This window comes from Ranitomeya variabilis, chromosome 2, assembly GCF_051348905.1.
Source record: "Ranitomeya variabilis isolate aRanVar5 chromosome 2, aRanVar5.hap1, whole genome shotgun sequence".
Taxonomy (NCBI): Eukaryota; Metazoa; Chordata; class Amphibia; order Anura; family Dendrobatidae; genus Ranitomeya; species Ranitomeya variabilis.
The window spans coordinates 868,552,779-868,571,463 of NC_135233.1; the positions used below are offsets into that span (position 1 = coordinate 868,552,779).

Genomic DNA, 18,685 nt, shown 5'->3' on the forward strand with positions numbered 1-18,685 from the left:
TATCTATCTATCTATCTATCTATCCCGACTGTCATGGCGACCCTTAAGCTCTCTGTCATGTGAGGGACATATATTGATCGTGTTATTTTTTATTTTTTTATTTTTTCTCTATCTTCTCTCTCCTGCGAAAAGAAGCCCTGATACATCTATCAGCAGGAGAAAAATATATAACGGCTATTTGGTAAAAAGAAGGAAAAGCTTGAATGCAAAAACGAAAATTGGTGGTGTCCTTAAGGGGTCATACTCCCCATTTTTCTGATAGACCAATAAGCTGTGGGGAGTACAGCACTTCTAGTAACCTACCTGAGATTTATTTGATCTGAAATCAATCTTTGACCCAGGCATGTGTACTTGGTATCTTGCCACGTATTTGCACCTAGGCAATGTGCCAGGTATCTATTATTTTGTTACGTCACTGCCCTACTATTAGAAAATGACTTCATGACTTACTGAAAAAGCATCTGGTATTTTTTTCATTAGACTGCTATATTCTCTTCTATCAATGGCTTCTGAATGCAGAGTCCTAGCAGCCTGCGTCAGGTAGTGATCAGGTTGGTGCACTGCTCAGGGCCGAGGTCAAGGAACAGTCCCGTGTATTTTAAGATTCATAAATTAGATTGATCTACAGGTGTAGAGGAGAGAGGATGTGTGTATTCTACGATTACCTACTATATTACATTATATTATATACCTATATACTCGAGTATAAGCGGACCCCCCCCCTAATTTTGCCACAAAAAACTGGGAAAAATTAATGACTCGAGCATAAGCCCAGGGTGGAAAATGCGGCAGCTAGCGGTAAATGTCAAAAGTAAAAATAGATACCAATAAAAGTAAAATTAATTGAGACATCAGTAGGTTAAGTGTTTTTGAATATCCATATTGAATCAGGAGCCCCATATAATCCTGCATAAAGGTTAATAATGGCCCCATAAGATGCTCCATACAGACATTTGCCCAATATAATGCTGCACAAATGTTGATTATGGCCCCATAAGATGCTCCATAAAGATATTTGCTCCATATAGTGCTGCACAAACCTTGATTATGGCCCCATAAGATGCTCCATACAGACACTTGCCCTATATAATGCTCCACAAACGTTAATTATGGCCCCATAAGATGCTCCATAAAGATATTTGTGCCATATAATCCTGCACAAACGTTGATTATGGCCCCATACAGACACTCACCCCATATAGTGCTGCACAAACGTTATGGCCCCATAAGATGCTCCATACAGACACTTGCCCCATTTGCTGTTGCTGCGATAAAAAAGAAAAAAAATCACATGCTCACCTCTCCGCTCAGGCCCCCGGCACTTTCAATATTCACCTGACTTCATTCCGGCCGCCGCTCCATCTTCAGCGTCTTCTGCACTGACGTTCAGGCAGAGGGCACGCACTAACCACGTCACCGCGCCCTCTGAACTGAGCGTCACTGCAGAAGACGAGCAGCGCCGGAACGGGGAGCAGGTGAATATCGCGCAGTGCTCCCCGTTATACTCACCTGCTCCTGGCGCGGTGCAGTCCCTGCTTCCCCGGCGCCGCAACTTCTTCCTGTATTGAGCGGTCACTGTTACTGCTCATTACAGTAATGAATATGCGGTTGACATGTGCCGGGAAAGATGTGGGCTCAGCGCCGGAGCCCACATCAAAGGGAGAGACACGACATGCGCTGTACTAGTGAAGGAGTTAACAATGTTTAACCAGTTGGTAATAGCCCATTGAGTAAGCAGTCAGTCAGATATTCCGTAAATGCTATAAATAGTAAATTACAGCTACAGTAGCATTGGTGTCAGTAGCACATAATATCAATTTTCCAAAGTCATATGAAGTAGGTACATCACCTGAATAGTAAGGAGACCGAGGAGCCTTAGGAAAGCTAGTGTGCAGCCGCACCTCCCCAAACCCCTACGCCTTTTCACATTTTTTCCAGGGGTTCAGAATAGTCATTTTTGTTTTTCACACTTTAAAATCTCTTTTCACAAAATAATTTGAGCAAATTCCCCCTTTTTTTTTTCCCAAAAAATGTTTTGTGGTTTCACATATGTCTTGTATCGGTGTCCTAATACCTTGCGTTGCTCATGTTTCTGTGGTGGAAGCAAAGCTGAACTTTGGGATCCTGAAAAACGCATCGAAAAGAGTCAGCATAGCCGGTTTGATCTCTACAGCTTTTTTTTTTTTTTTACTGCCAAGAGATCAGGTTTCAGCTGCAGAAAAAAAAAGCAGCAAAAACAGCAAGTTGTGAACATGGGCTAAGCTAACATGACTGTTTTTCCTTTCCAGGATATTGCTCGAATATTGCAGGAAAGAGAAGAAAAAAGGAGAAAGAAACATTATCCACCGCGGAGCCCAGAGGACCCTTCTTATCCAGATCATGAAGGTACAATGCTCTATATACATAACATTATTAAAAGGGCTAACAAAAAATATCCATTTCAAGCAACATACCAAAAGAATATATAACAAATCTAATGGAGGCTGAATGGAGGCATGTCACCAGAAAACACCGACCAGTGGGGACCGGTGAGTACTAGAACAGGTCCTGCAGTTGAACCCTCTATACCATAAATTGATCAGGTAGAATTCCCCCTTTAAGCTGTACATGCATTATTTCACTTATCTCAGATGGTGGCGGCCGTGCGAATATCCAGCTTAAAGTTGAATTTGTAACCTTTTTAAATATAATTCTAGCCACCCAAGAAGTCTGCAGATGCAAGTGTAGTGCGGCGTATGTACCACCTACACTATGTGATGTGTACATTGCAGGAGCATTGCGTTATATATACATTCCTGTCCCATTTTCGGTATGTTTCTGGTACTCCGAGATTTCTTCTATCTACTTAGTTGGCACCGGCAGCTTGTTGGGTTTCCATGTCACCTTAGGAGATAGATTAGATACTACTTTGTAAGAACTTCAAGGTATAGGAAGCAGTAATAGAGCCATCAGATGTCTTACGAAGGTGTTCTGTATGGAGACCCCATAGGGTGGTATGCAGTAGGTGGTTATGGGACCTTTGTGCTGACGATCAGGCACTGTCATGTGCAGAATGCCTAATTTGACCTTTTACAAATGTAATCAAGATAAATTAAAAGATTAATACATTTTTCACTTGACTATAGAGCCAAAAGTGTAATTCTTAAAGGGAAGCAATACGAACTACATACCTTTTTTTTAATAGATTTGTTAGACCTGATGAGGCTGGTGAACTTACTTTGAAGATTCATGTGAAAATGGCTGCATAATCCAGTCTTAATATGGAGCCTGTACTCCTAAAGTGGATGTTTAAAAAAACAAAAAAAACAAACAAAAAAAACCCTGAACATTATCCAGCCATTGTGACTTGCATTTTTAAAGTAAATGAACCAACCTCATCAGGTCTGAGCGCATTAATTACATCTACAGTTTTTGTTGTGTAATCTGGTGACAGATTCCTTTTGAAAAACACTTGGAATCCCAGCATTCTGTGTGTAATAAAATCCCTTTTTACAGAGGTTAATTATGAAGTTGAATCAATGAGGGAGATAATGAGATCTTTTCTTATTTAATACCAATGTACTCCTCTACTGCTCACATACACCATGCTCTAGTAAGAATGGCCTCCGTCCTCGGCCACCCCTGACTGCCGTACATGTATCCTTAGTAGTGATGATGTACTCATTGCTCGGGTGGTCTCCGAGTATTTGTTAGTGTTCGGAGATTTTGTTTTCCTCACCTCAGCTGGATGATTTATGGCTGCTAGACAGGCAGAGTCCATGTGGGGGTTGCCTGGTTGCTAAGGAATTCCCACATGTGTTCAGCCTGTCTAGCAGCCATAAATCATTCAGCTGAGGTGATGAAAACAAAATCTCCGAACACTAACAAATACTCGGAGGTCACCTGAGCGTGCTCTGGAAAACCCGAGCAACAAGTATATTCTCTCATCACTAGTCCTTAGCTGTAGATCTTGTCTTATTTCCTGTCAATATCTGCTGTGGTTTTTCTAGTAAACTATGGCCGGTATGTCGCTTTGGTCAGTTGTATTTGGCACAGGAAGTCGTCTGCCTCAGTGACCGTAATACACTTTTCAAAGAAAATATATATAATCCTTTTTATGATGTTGTCACATGTAAAGTTCCATATAGGATTTAACTATTTGATGCACGATCAGTATTTGACAAATCCTTTTTTTGTTGTTTATTTTTTTTCCCCCTCACTGACCAAAACTTCCAATTCAAGTCTACGGGTGCGCAAAGCAGATATGATGCTATACGGAGCCACATTATAACAGATAGAATTGAAATGTATCACGTAGGAAACTGAGTATGGTTAGGTAGATTATCTACTGTAGAAAAAAAATGTGTATATATGTGGGTAGAAAAGGAGGAACAGCACCAGAAAATATACCTTAAAGCGTGCACGCTTCCCTGACCAGCATTCCAATGGCCTTTCAGACAGTAAACAAAAAGGGAAACGGCACAGAAAGATGTAAAAAAAAAAAGAGGACTTTAATGCCCTGTGGCGTGGCAACGTTTCGGATAAAACAAATCCTTTCTCAAGGCTTGAGGAGCCTAGGAGTTGCTGCTTTGGGGTCATGATGGACTAGCCACATATCTGCTATAATCACAGCAGGCTTTTAAGGCTATGCGCGCACGTAAGAAAAGAGGTGCAGAATTTTCTGCACATGGCAGAATCCGCAGCTGCGGATTTGCTGCAGTTTTTATGCGGATTTAGTGCGGTTTTTGTGTGCAATTGATGCAGATTTTGTGCGGATTTTCTGCAGTTTTTCCCACTGCGGATTTCTATAATGGAAGGGTGCAGAAACGCTGCAGATCCGCACAAAAGAAGTGACATGCACTTCTTTGAAATCCGCAGCAATTCCGCACTGATTTTTCTGCACCATGTGCACAGCTTTTTTTTCTTTTTTTTTTTTTTTTTTACATTGCACTGTAAATCACAGTGCGGATCTGCAGCGTTTCTGCGCGGAAAAAAACACTGCGGATCCGCAATAAATCCGCATTGTGTGCACACAGCCTAAAATGGTTTTCTCTGAAATGATGGGTTTCAGTGTCATCCATATCTGACTGTAGCCATGTGGAGCGCCCCCACACCGCCGCAGGGCCGAGGGGTACCCGGAGCCGGGCCTCTAGGTCTCAGTCCTGGGGTTGTCACGGTAGCTAGACCCGGTCCGTGGCCCTGTCTGTCAGTGGGGGACGTCCGGTGCAATAAGTGATGTTGTAGCGGTGCAGTTGTGGGGTGCAGGTCGCGGTAAATAACGAGGACACCAGGTTGCAGTCTCTTTACCTCTTTACTGAAGCTCTCTGGGTCCTCAGTCCGGAATACGGCTCACCAGGCTGCGCAAGTCCGGCCGGTCCAATGGCACTTCCAGAGCTCTCCTTGCAGGTGGAAATCGGTGCCTTCCTTCTAGCGCTATGTGTTGCAGTCCTTCCCTGCTGTGCTTACGGAAAGTACCCCACAACTGTTGTGTCTGTTTCTCGTGTTCCCTCACAACAACTTAATTCGCAATGATCTTCCTCGTCCCTCCAGATACTATGGTAGGAACGCACCCGTATGACGGGGAGGCTCGGAGATCTTCCGGGACTCTATCTGCGCCCCTCTCCTGTTGGTACCCCCCTTTGCCTTCCTGGGTGATGCGTGAGACAGTCCGCCTCAAGCTAACTGCCCTGCCGTAGGTCTGAGGTATGGCTTGAAACTCTTTACCTCCTCGGCGTTCCGGCCACCGGTAGTGCGCCTCAGTAAGGTGCTGCCTCTTTCAGCACAACCCTCACTGGTATCTCCTTTCGCTTGATTTCGTTTCTCACTCAGCACAATCTATCTCGCTTCTTAGTCCTTCCTTGGGCACCGCCGCTATGCTGAGCAGGCACGGTCCCTTTACGTTCTTTCCATGCCAAGCCTCTGCCAGGATCCCACCCCTGGCAGAGACCCTACAGTCTCTCCCTTCACAACACCCTCTGCCACCAGGTGTTGCTCCGTTCAATCCCGTCAGCGTTCTCTCTAACTTCCTGCCTGACCCCCAGTTTACCCACTATGGTGGGGAGTGGCCTAATGAATAGCACCCTTAGCTCCCCCCGGAGGCCCAGCTGTGAAACATATTGGTGTCTGTGATACCTGATTGGAGGAACTCCTTCGGTGCCATCGAACGTACCATGGCTCCCCTTAGCGGCGAAGCCACAGCACTGCAACGACCAGGACTCTGGGGCGCTGCACTCCCCCCTGGTTAAACACAGTACTCCGGGACTGGGAAGAAAAACAACAATACAGATTAGCAAAAAGACATACAATTTTGTTGAGTGCAAAACGATAAGTATACTTGAACAGGCTTCCCTTTATGGGAGGTGAGGACACTTTTAACGTTACAAACATGGTCAACATTATAAATTACAGGCTATGCATAACTCCTGTTACCCAACCGGGTATTCTACTTAGTGCAAATTCTGGAACAATAAATTAACATTGCCTTTAAGAAACATACACTCTTAGTTTACCAAAGGCCTTCCTATAATCACATTACAGGGTAAGGTAACTTCACATTCTCCTACTTTGAACCTGCAGGACCGCCTGTCCCTATGGCACCAGACCTACTGCCTCTCCTTTCTTTTACAGGACCGCCCCGTTCAGCCAGGGCCTACTGCCTTTCGCTACTATACATAGTATAGACATAACATTCCTTTCGTTTAAAGAACTCTGAGCCCGCTCTACTCGGCTCCTTTAAGGACTCACTCTCTAACCCCTACGGGTTCGCCTTCTGTCCTTAGTAACAAAGTAACTTTCTATGGGGACGCAGGGTTTACCTTCTATCCTCACCTTCATTATTACTTCGCTTACTTTCAGCTATGCAGATCTCTATCTCTACCCCTACGGGCTCTCTGCATCTTTTCTTTCTGCAAAACATTATTTAGATTTCACATTTCAACAAATTCAACACATATAACTTAGCATGTAAAACAGTTACATTTCTTGCAAAGCATCATCATGACATTACTGTTCGGAAACAGTATCACTTTCCAAGTTCAATTCTAACCTCCCCTTTAAGAGGAGATCAAGTCTCTCTGAGGTAGCTCGTCTTCTCAGCCTACCAGCCCACGCAAAGGTTCCGGTATGGTATCTTCGCAAAGTGTCTTTAACTAGAACCGGTAGGAAAGGTATCTTCACAAAGTGTCTTTGGCTCAAACCAATAGGGCAAATATCTTCGCAAAGTGTCTTTGGCTAAAACCAGTAGGGAGCACCTTAAAGAAGGTGCAAACTATTTACAGGAAGTTTGTATCATGCACTGTTCATGATTACGGCAGTTCTTATAACATTGTGGAACAAAAAGCAAAAACGAAAGTGAAAGCAAAAATAAAAAGCAATAGGGATCCCGGGTAAACAAAGGGATCCCTTTAAGAGTTAACCCAGGACGGGTTTTAGCAGCAAAATAGCAAGGAAATAAACAGTTAACTATTTACAGTTCAGGTTTCCGAGGCTTAGTTGAACGGCTTCCAGGGCTGCACCTGGCACTTAACCCCTCTTGGCCCGGGAAGGGTGAAGTCCAGGGTTGCACCTAGTGCTGGACACACGCCGTTAATCCGTCTCTCAGGTACAGTTAAATCATGCGCAGCGATGGAGGTCTGCGCAGCTTGAGTAGGGGCATTTGCTGCAGCAGAGGTAGCGGCTGCTGCAAGATCAGTCACTGGAACGGAGTCAGCAGCTGTGGCACTAGCAGTCGCTGGAGTGGTGTCGGTCGTCAGGGCAGGGTCGTCCTTCATACCTGCTTCAGATGCGGTTCTCCCGGTGCCGGTCTGCTCCGTCTCCGCTGGGGTCTGGAACGCTGGCTGCGGGGCCTTGTGCTGCGACGCTGTCATCTCTGCTTGCAGCACCTCGCTTTCCGGCAGGGCCTTGCTTTCCAGCTTCGGAGCGCTGGGACTTCTTTCCTGCTCCGGACCAGATGAGGCTGCCGACAGATGTCTGGTGAGGCTCCTGATGATGGCCTTCTTCCACCCGGCCTCAGTGCTCAGCTGCGTCCGCCGGGGTCGGTCGCTGAGCTCGTCCACTCCGGCCTGCAGGAATTCAGCATCAGCGGTGGACGCCTGGTTGCGGTGCCCCTCCGGGTGGCTGGGGGAGTCCTCTGCTCCGACCCCACGCTCCGGGCGGCTCGCCATGGCGTCCTCCATGTCGCTCGCTCCTTCTTCCTGGTCCTTTTCCCGCTCTCTCCTTCGTGGGCGGTTTCGTTTTCTCTGTCTCTGCCCACCATTGAGGATCAGGAGGCGGATCTCGGCTGCTGACGGACACGTCCTCAAGGGGCCGAGATATTTAGACTGGGCGGCCATTGTCTTTCGCGCTCTTCAGCTTGTTCACGCCCACTTCCACGCCCTTTTTCTTCTCCTGCGCTCTCCTCAGCGCTGTAATGGCGGCGGTTTTGGCGGGAACTTTTGGCGGTAAATGGCGCAGCACAGTCTTTGCAATAAAGTACAGTCCAAGCACAACAAATCACAGTCTCTAGGCACACATGACCTGATTCTTCAGGCTTAAGTAGATCCTGTTCGTGACGCCAAGTTGGAGCGCCCCCACACCGCCGCAGGGCCGAGGGGTACCCGGAGCCGGGCCTCTAGGTCTCAGTCCTGGGGTTGTCACGGTAGCTAGACCCGGTCCGTGGCCCTGTCTGTCAGTGGGGGACGTCCGGTGCAATAAGTGATGTTGTAGCGGTGCAGTTGTGGGGTGCAGGTCGCGGTAAATAACGAGGACACCAGGTTGCAGTCTCTTTACCTCTTTACTGAAGCTCTCTGGGTCCTCAGTCCGGAATACGGCTCACCAGGCTGCGCAAGTCCGGCCGGTCCAATGGCACGTCCAGAGCTCTCCTTGCAGGTGGAAATCGGTGCCTTCCTTCTAGCGCTATGTGTTGCAGTCCTTCCCTGCTGTGCTTACGGAAAGTACCCCACAACTGTTGTGTCTGTTTCTCGTGTTCCCTCACAACAACTTAATTCGCAATGATCTTCCTCGTCCCTCCAGATACTATGGTAGGAACGCACCCGTATGACGGGGAGGCTCGGAGATCTTCCGGGACTCTATCTGCGCCCCTCTCCTGTTGGTACCCCCCTTTGCCTTCCTGGGTGATGCGTGAGACAGTCCGCCTCAAGCTAACTGCCCTGCCGTAGGTCTGAGGTATGGCTTGAAACTCTTTACCTCCTCGGCGTTCCGGCCACCGGTAGTGCGCCTCAGTAAGGTGCTGCCTCTTTCAGCACAACCCTCACTGGTATCTCCTTTCGCTTGATTTCGTTTCTCACTCAGCACAATCTATCTCGCTTCTTAGTCCTTCCTTGGGCACCGCCGCTATGCTGAGCAGGCACGGTCCCTTTACGTTCTTTCCATGCCAAGCCTCTGCCAGGATCCCACCCCTGGCAGAGACCCTACAGTCTCTCCCTTCACAACACCCTCTGCCACCAGGTGTTGCTCCGTTCAATCCCGTCAGCGTTCTCTCTAACTTCCTGCCTGACCCCCAGTTTACCCACTATGGTGGGGAGTGGCCTAATGAATAGCACCCTTAGCTCCCCCCGGAGGCCCAGCTGTGAAACATATTGGTGTCTGTGATACCTGATTGGAGGAACTCCTTCGGTGCCATCGAACGTACCATGGCTCCCCTTAGCGGCGAAGCCACAGCACTGCAACGACCAGGACTCTGGGGCGCTGCACTTGCAGCTAAGGCTTCATATCATGTTGCCTGTGACTTGGACAGCACAAAAAAAAAAAGGCCTGAAATAAACTCTTATCGGTTTCACATTAAGAACACAAGGATCTTTTCCCCCTCATAGCAAATAGTAGTATTTTAAATCTAACTTTTTATTTTCAGAAAATTTCAGGAACATATTAAAACCTTAGCAAACACATCAATATTACAATTAATTTGCTAATGTGTTTAAAAGCAAAAAAACATATCCCAGCCACACACCCACCCGTAGATCAGTCACTGATAATCGTGATCTTTGTTTCCGTGTCCCCCTGAATCAGGTGGCTGCAGAGTTAAGGTCACATGCTGAAGTGCCGGCATCAGCATTCAGCATTGGGAATAATCTACGATAACAAAAGAAGAGAAAAAAGCATGGCAGTGGGAGTAAGCACTGGGAGGGTTGCAGGAACAATCCCACCACCCATCAGCAGAGCCTCATAACGGCTGTTTAGTTTACAGTGTTTAAGATGACACTTAGTATTAGACTGTAGTTGAGCTTTTCTTTGACTGTCCGGTTGACAGCCACGTATGTCAGCTCCTGCTCATTTGCATGTACATATAGGTCCTTTTAAAGCATGCAATGGCAAAGCAGCCTGAATTTAATTTTGTTCAGACATCCAAACTCTATGAGCACCTTAAGGGTGCTTGTACATTTATTTTAGTTTATTTTACTCATTTATATAGCGCTTTAGAGACATTGTTAGCACTGTCCCCGATGGGGCTCACAATCTGAATTCCCTATCAGTATGTCTTTGGAATGTGGGAGGAAACCGGAGAACCCGGAGTAAACCCACACAAACACGGGGAGCACATACAGACTCCTTGCAGATGTTGTCCTTGGTGGGATTTGAACCCAGGACCCCAGTGCTGCAAGGCTGCAGTGTTAACCACTGAGTCACCGTGCCGCCCATCTGGTACACACTCGGTGGCCCCATTGGGGCATACATCCGAATCCCCCCTGAAAAACTGGATTTGGACGTATGCGCCGACGGGGCCATAGGCCGTAATGGTGCCGGCAGAGGGAATGTGCGCGCTGTCATGCATCATTTTTGAGTGTCTTCCTCCAGAGCGATGTCTGCCTCCAGTAGGCGTACATGCTTGAAAATGAGATTTTCAGACCACCCCTGCATGTTCTCTGCCTTGGTTTAGTGAATAGTTATCTTAGTCATAGTAAAGCTACACTTTAAGTACAGTGATGTGCCAAGATGAATTTTACTTACGGTAATTGTTTCTTTGTGCCATTCCTCTATTACTCAGGCCACCATAGAGGTAGGCGTAAAGAATATGTTTCTGAATATGATAGTCCTCAAAGGCATGAAAGGTCAAAGCGAAATCTGAAAGAAAGGGGTGCACCTAAATCTGAGCGGTCTTCATACTATGATGATGATGATGATGATAGAAAACGAGGAAGATCAGCTGAACCAAGGTCAATTCCCAGAGATAACTCTGATTTACAAAGGCATGAAAATCATATCAGTAAGACACCTGCCAAAAAGGACAGACCTGGTAGGCCACCACCTCCCAGAGCAAGTAAACATAAGGATTTTGAATACGAAAATGCCAAGGAAATTGATTGTTTTGAAAACTTGCCACGAAGGGTGAGATCCCAGAGTCATGACCTGAGCACAAAACATTCGGGTATTAGAGAACATGAGGACAGTTCATATTCAAAAGCTCCAAAAAGAGGTACTGGGGGTGACCACGAGAATGAAAGGCACAGGCAGAGAACCCCCTCTCCACAAGACGAAAGGTCTTACAGAGAATCAGGTATTTGTTAAATGGTGGTGGTGGTGGTGGCGGCGATTTCCAGTAGTGACGTAATTCATTTTTCCCAATCAATAGTTTTTGTTTTTTTGTTTTTGTGTGTGTTTATATTGAATCATAAGCTCACATTTGATTTCGTTCAGGTCTGTATATTTAAGTTTTTCTCACCATGGCCTTTCTATATATTTTTCTTAATTTTTGATAGTTGCTATCAGCTCAACTTGATTTGCATGTGTGTTGTCCTTTCTGGTTATATATTCTACAGAATAGCAATTGCTTTGCCCCCCTTTAATATGCTATAACAGATTCAAATGATTAAAGGCTGCAAAGGCTTGGGGGAAAAAAAAAGACAACAGTTAGTCTGGGATTGTAGACTGCCGAATCGTGTGCAAACTGTCACGATTTCCCGGTATTCCTATATCGAGTGGTCACATGATGTGTATATGTATGTATATGTGCGTATTTATATATAAACTTTTTTTTTTCGCGCACTTGCGGTCACGTGCTAACTAGACTCATCTGACATCTCTCAATTCACCTATTGAGAAAAGCCGAACTTATCTAGTCCGCATGTGACTGAGTATGCAAATCACATACATGATGTCTTGTGACCTCTTGTTTGCACCTGAAATACAGGGGAATAGTGACTGTATGCGACCCTCACTTTGCAGCCACTCAGACTACAGATTTCCCAATCATGACAGTTTTCTCTCAAGCCTGGACAACTCCTTAAACCCCTTAATGTACAGTTGTGCTCAAAAGTTTACATACCCCGGCAGAATTTTAGCTTTCTTGCCATTTTTTTTCAGAGAATATGAATGGTAACACCAAAACTTTTTCTCCACTCATGGTTAGTGATTGGGTGAAGCCAATTATTGTCAAACTACTGTGTTTTCTCTTTTAAAATCATAATGACAACCAAAATATCCAAATATCCCTGATCAAATGTTCACATAACCGATTTCTTAATGCCATGTATTGCCCCCTCTAATATCAATGACAGCTTGAAGTCTTTTGTGGTAGTTGTGGATGAGGTTCTTTATTTTCTCAGATGGTAAAGCTGCCCACTCTTCTTGGCAAAAAGCCTCCAGTTCCTGTAAATTCCTGGGCTGTCTAGCATGAAATGCGCTCTTGAGATCTCTGCAGAGTGGCTCAATGATATTGAGGTCAGGAGACTGAGATGGCCACTCCAGAACGTTCACTTTGTTCAACTGTAGCCAATGACAGGTTGACTTAGCCTTGTGTTTTGGATCGTTGTTATGTTGGAACTTCCAAGTACATCCCATGCGCAACTTCCGGGCTGTTGATTGCAAATTTGCCTTCCATATTTGCTGATAATGTGCTGCATTCATCTTTCCTTCAACTGACCAAGTTTCCTGTGCTTTTGTAGCTCGTACATCCCCAAAACATCAGCAATCCACCTCCTTGCTTTACAGTAGGAATGGTGTTCCTTTCATCATATAGGCCCTGTTGACCTCTCTCCAAATATAACAATTATGGTTTTGCCAAAAAGTTCAATTTTGGTCTCATCACTCCAAATTACCTTGTTCCAGAAGTTTTGATGCTTATCTCTGTGCTATTTTGCGCATTGTAGGTGAGATACTTTGTGGCATTTGCACAGTAATGGCTTTCTTCTGGCAACTCGACCATGCAGCCCATTTTTCTTCAAATGCCTTATTGTGCATCTTGAAACAGCCACACTGCTAGTTTTCAGAGAGTCCTCTATTTCAGCTGATGTTGATTGTGGGCTTTTCCTGGCAGTTGTGGATGACATTTTTGTTGGTCTACCTGACCGTGGTTTTGATTTTACAGAGCCCCTGATTTTTCATTTGTTAATCACAGTTTGAACACTGCTGACTGGCATTATCAATTCATTGGATATCTTTTTATATCCCTTTCCTGTTTTATACAGTTCAACTACCTTTTCACATAGATCTGTTGACAATTCTTTTGCTTTCCCCATGACTCATAATTCGGAAACATCACTGGCTGGATGAAAGATGCAAGAGTCTGTCTGGATCCCAGAAACTCACTCAGCTTTTATGCACACACACTGATTACAAGCAAACAGGTCACAGGTGAGGATGTTACCTTTAGTAGCCATTCAAACCCATTTGCGTCAAGTTCTGTGTATGTTATCAGGCCAAAATCACCAGGGTATGTGAACTTTTGATCAGCATCATTTGGATGTTTTGGGTGTCATTATGATTTAAAAAGAGAAAACACAGTAGTTTGACAATAAATGGCTTCACCCAACCACTAACCATGAGTGGAGGAAAAGTTTTGGTGTTATTCATATTCTCTGAAAAAAGGCCAAGAAAGCAAAAATTCTGCCGGGGTATGTAAACTTTTGAGCACAACTGTATTTTAAGAGTAGGCACTGGTTGACCATACTACAACCATTCTCAGAATAAGGCCTCATTCAGACATCTGATTTTTCTCACGTGTGAGAAAAACTGAACAATAATTTTGATCAAAGTCTCCTTTCCAACAGTCCGTGAAAATCAGACCACACTCGGATCTCATCAGACTGCGGTCTAATTTGTTTCATGGACTTGCATTGCCGTTTTTTTTTTTTTTTTTTTAATATATTACATCCGGCACATGGATCAAAATTGGACTTGTCTCTGTGACTTTTACTCAGTCTGCGAAAAATCCCAGACATATGAATAGCTCTATAGATTGACTGGTTTGAGTGCTATTCGTGAAGCCACAGATGGCACTTATACATGAAAATTGGACGTTTGTATAAGGCCTAACTGTTCTGTCTTATTTCCTGCTCTGTTATTTAGTGTCTATGCTGCTAAATTGGGCAAAGCATTTGTTATATGTAGTTCATATTCTTGTCAGTTTTTGTTTGGTAATCCAAATATGACTCTGTCACAGGTCATCGTTCAAAAGAACACAGGGAGAGCCCTCCAACTAAACCTGGGTCGGGTGTTAAAAATCGAGATACACGGGATGCTCAGATTGCTAGGAGACTTCAGGAAGAAGAAATAAGGGTAATGTGAATTATTTTAATGTGGTTTTTCTGGTTTGTTTTTTCTTACGTAGTTTTTTTTTTTTTTTTCCCATTTTGACCATTTTCAATATTTTTTACTTGCTATAATCTGATTTTTTTTTCCCCCAGCTTTCAGCCTTAATTTCAGCAAATTTTAGTTGACTTTAAAAATCTTGCAATAAAATTTACATATGGAAGATTTAGTGAATTGCCAGTGACCTAATTTAAATTACAAGTTGCTTAAAGGAAGTCTCATCACAAAATGCATTTTAAATGAGCTAAAGAGGTGTATGTATGTATATGTATCTCTATCTCTATGTATATAGATAATATCTATCCATCTATCTATCATACTGAATGTATGTGTGTATGTCCGGGATTGGCATCTGCACCGTCGCAGCTACATCCACAAAATTTTTGCACAGTCACCCGTCTGGACCCCGAGAGCGTCATAGGCTATGTTGTGAGGCAAAATTTTCACCCCGCGCGTTCCAATTCACCAAACAATTTTGCCCCTATCTACATAATGGGGGGAAAAAGTGAAAGGAAAAGTGTTGGAGGCAAATTGACAGCCAGGAGGAGATGGCATACAGGTATATACTATAGACAGGGGAGATGATATACACGTATATACTATATACATGAGGAGATGACATACAGCTATATATTATATACAGGAGGAGATGACATACAGGTATATGCTATATACAGGGGAGATGACTTACAGGTGTATACTATATACAGGAGATGACATACTGGTATATACTATATACAGGGAAGATGACGTACAGGTATATACTATATACAGGAGATGACATACTGGTATATACTATATACAGGGAAGATGACGTGCAGGTATATACTATATACAGGAGATGACATACAGGTATATACTATATACAGGAGGAGATGACTTACAGGTATATACTCTATAACAAAAGGTGTGAGGTGAAAATGAAGAGGTGTGAGTGCAAAAGGAGAGGAGTGAGGGGAAAATAGTGGAGTGATTGGTAAAAGACAGGTGTGAGGTCAAAATGACAGGTGTTGGGGGGGGGGCAGGAGAAAGAAGTGAGGGGAGAAAATGAGAGGTGTGAGGGGGAAAATGAGGTGTGGGGGGAAAAAGAGGAGTGAGGGGGAAAATGAGAGGCGTGATGGGAAAATGAGAGAAGTGAGGTGCTATAACCAACAGTTAGTTACTATGCTATATATATATATATATATATATATATATATATATATATATATATATATATATATATAATCACTGTGATCTCCACGTAGTCTGGGCTATAAAAAAAATATACATATGATTTAGTAGTACAAACCTCTCTTCTCGCCCACATCCCTCAATTATTCTGATGCATTCAAGCAGGGACATTTTGTCTAGTTAATCTTAGTTGTTCTGATTATTGTATTTTTGCTGATACCTGATACCGCGCTAGGGTGATTAAGGTAACCTGTCCCTGATTGCAGGGGTAAGATACACCTGGACGCACTGATAAATGAAACACACTACAAATAATGATAACAAACAGGGTTCATCAGGGTTGAAGAAGATGAAGAAGGGCGCTTACCCTTCGAGTTTTTTTGGTCCTAGTGAGGCTCTGTAGGTCTGTGACGTCACACGCTGCTTGTCAGCGGCGGCCATCTTTTCCAAGTGTAACCAGGGACGCCTCCGGCCGGGACGTTCCCTGGCTCTACACACGGCAGCGACACCTCTCACTGGTCGTTGTTGATCAGTGTACACGCTCCCACCTGTCTGCTATCCTCTGGAGGCCAGTCTCGCCCCTATACCCGCCACTGTTACCTGCGGGACATTTGCACATCCCTTGGACACTCACCAGGAGCAGTAGAGCGGTCACTGCTTATAGCACATGGTAAGAGCCTTACACATTATCAGATCCTTTGTGCGCTGGTTGCGTTTGTCACAATTGTTTCGTTTTTTCTTGTGGGGGATCACATTGTCCTCTTTTGCTCACACAAGGACATTTCGCTAGCAGCAGGCAGTTGTACAGCCTGCACTACAGCGTACAATTGTTTGTTATCATTATTTGTAGTGTGTTTCGTTTATCAGTGCGTCCAGGTATCAGCACATTTATTGGTCTTTACAGAAAGTGGCACAGTTTCTGAGGATACCAGCAGCTGGGTGATTACACTAGTTAGCCTCACTCACTTGGTGGGCATCAGTGCTGAGCACCAGTGATATCGTTGTATTTGATTATTGTATTTTGTTATTAGGCACAATAATGTGCGATTATGGAAATTTGGTGTCCGCCTAACTAGTCATTATGCTAGATTACATGCTTGTTGACTTCAGATTCTGTTTTCTGTGCGTTAAAAGGAATCTGTCATGAGGTTTTTGCTACCTCCTCTGACAAAAGCATAATTCAGGAAAAGAGAAGCTGAATCCAATGAAGTATCACTTAGGTAACTTGGTGCAGTGGTTCTGACACAATCAGAGCTTTTAGATTTAGGCCATGTGCACACGTTCAGTATTTTTCGTGTTTTTTTTTCGCGTGTTTTCGCTATAAAAACGCGAAAAAAAGCTTACATATGCCTCCCATTATTTTCAGTGTATTCCGCATTTCTTGTGCTAATGTTGCATTTTTTTCCACGAAAAAAAAGCAACATGTTCATTAAATTTGCGGAATTGCGGGGAGGAGACTCTCCTCCACGGACTAGGCACCATATAATTGTTAAAAAAAAAAAAAAAAAAAAAAAGACTTAAAATAAAAAATAGTGATATACTCACCTTCGATGGCCCCCGGAGTCTTCCCGCCTCTCAGCGGTGCATGCTGCCGCTTCCGTACCTATAGATGGTGTGTGTGTGTGTGAAGGACCTGCGATGACGTCGCGGTCACGTGACCACGACGTCATCGAAGGTCCTGCACACACACACCATCTATAGGAACGGAAGCCGCTGAGGAGATCGGCTGTCTGCAGGTGAGTATAACCATTTTTTTTATTTTTTTTATTATTTTTAAACATTCTATCTTTTACTATTGATGCTGCATAGGCTGCATCTATAGTAAAAAGTTGGTCACATTTGTCAAACACTATGTTTGACAAGTGTGACCAACCTGTCAGGCCACGTTCACACTGCGGCGTCCCTCTGTGCGGGTTCTCCCGCAGCGGAATTGATAAATCTGCAGGGCAAAACCGCTGCGGTTATCCCTGCAGATTTATCGCGGTTTGTTCCGCGGTTTCCACTGCGGGATTACTCCTATACTATTGATGCTGCATATGCAGCGATATGCAGCATCAATAGTAATGTTAAAAATAATAAAAATTGGTTATACTCACCCTCCGATGTCCGGATCTCCTCGGCGCTGCACGCGGCGCTCCGGTTCCAAAGATGCTGTGCCGAGAAGGACCTTCGTGACGTCACGGTCATGTGACCCGGGCGTCATCACGGTCATGTGACCGCGACATCACCGCAGGTCCTGTTCGCACAGCAACTCTGACCGGCCGGCCGCGTGCAGCGCTGAGAGGTGAGTATATCATTATTTTTTATTTTTATTCTTTTTTTTACCCCAAATATGGTTCCCAGGGCCTGGAGGAGAGTCTCCTCTCCTCCACCCCGGGTACCACCTGCACATTAACCGCTTACTTCCCGCAACGTGGGCACAGCCCCATGCGGGAAGTAAGCGGTTCAATGCATTTCTATTGGTGCAGAATCGCAGCGATTCTGCACAAAGAAGTGACATGCTGCGGGTTTTAAACCGCTGCGTTTCTGCGCGGTTTTTCCCGCAGCATGTGCACAGCGGTTTGCGGTTTCCATAGGGTTTACATGTAAATGGAAACGCTATGGAAACTGCTGCGGACCCGCAGCATCAAAATCGTCGTGGTGTGAACATGGCCTCAATCAGTTTTCCAAGCGATGCTACAGATCGCTTGGAAAACGTTAGCATTCTGCAAGCTAATTACGCTTGCAAAATGCTAAAAAAAAGCGAAAAAAACGGGGGAAAAAACGCAAAAAAAAAATGTGGATTTCTTGCAGAAAATTTCCGGTTTTCTTCAGGAAATTTCTGCAAGAAATCCTGACGTGTGCACATACCCTTAGAATGAAGCAGAGCTGAGAGCTAACGTCGCCCACACCAACTCTGTGTACAAAGTCAATAGACAGTGAGGTGCTTAGTTGCCAGACTAGTCTGGCAGTGTTAATCTCTTAGTGATCCTTCACAGTTAGTAAACTAAGTGACACATCCCTGAATTCT

The 18,685-nt window shown here is 44.6% G+C and overlaps 1 protein-coding gene across 3 annotated transcripts in view; it reads left to right on the forward strand.

The window, feature by feature from the left end:
- Window positions 1-18,685, forward strand: part of CCDC50 (coiled-coil domain containing 50) — a 79,002-nt gene that overhangs the window by 52,793 nt on the left and 7,524 nt on the right. For 2 of the 3 annotated variants that reach the window (XM_077290304.1, XM_077290305.1), the window contains exons 5-7: window positions 2,289-2,385; window positions 10,961-11,470; window positions 14,354-14,469. In XM_077290304.1, coding sequence (XP_077146419.1) covers window positions 2,289-2,385; window positions 10,961-11,470; window positions 14,354-14,469 — 723 coding nt within the window. The remainder of the gene's footprint in view (window positions 1-2,288; window positions 2,386-10,960; window positions 11,471-14,353; window positions 14,470-18,685) is intronic. The other variant, XM_077290306.1, reaches the window with a different exon arrangement.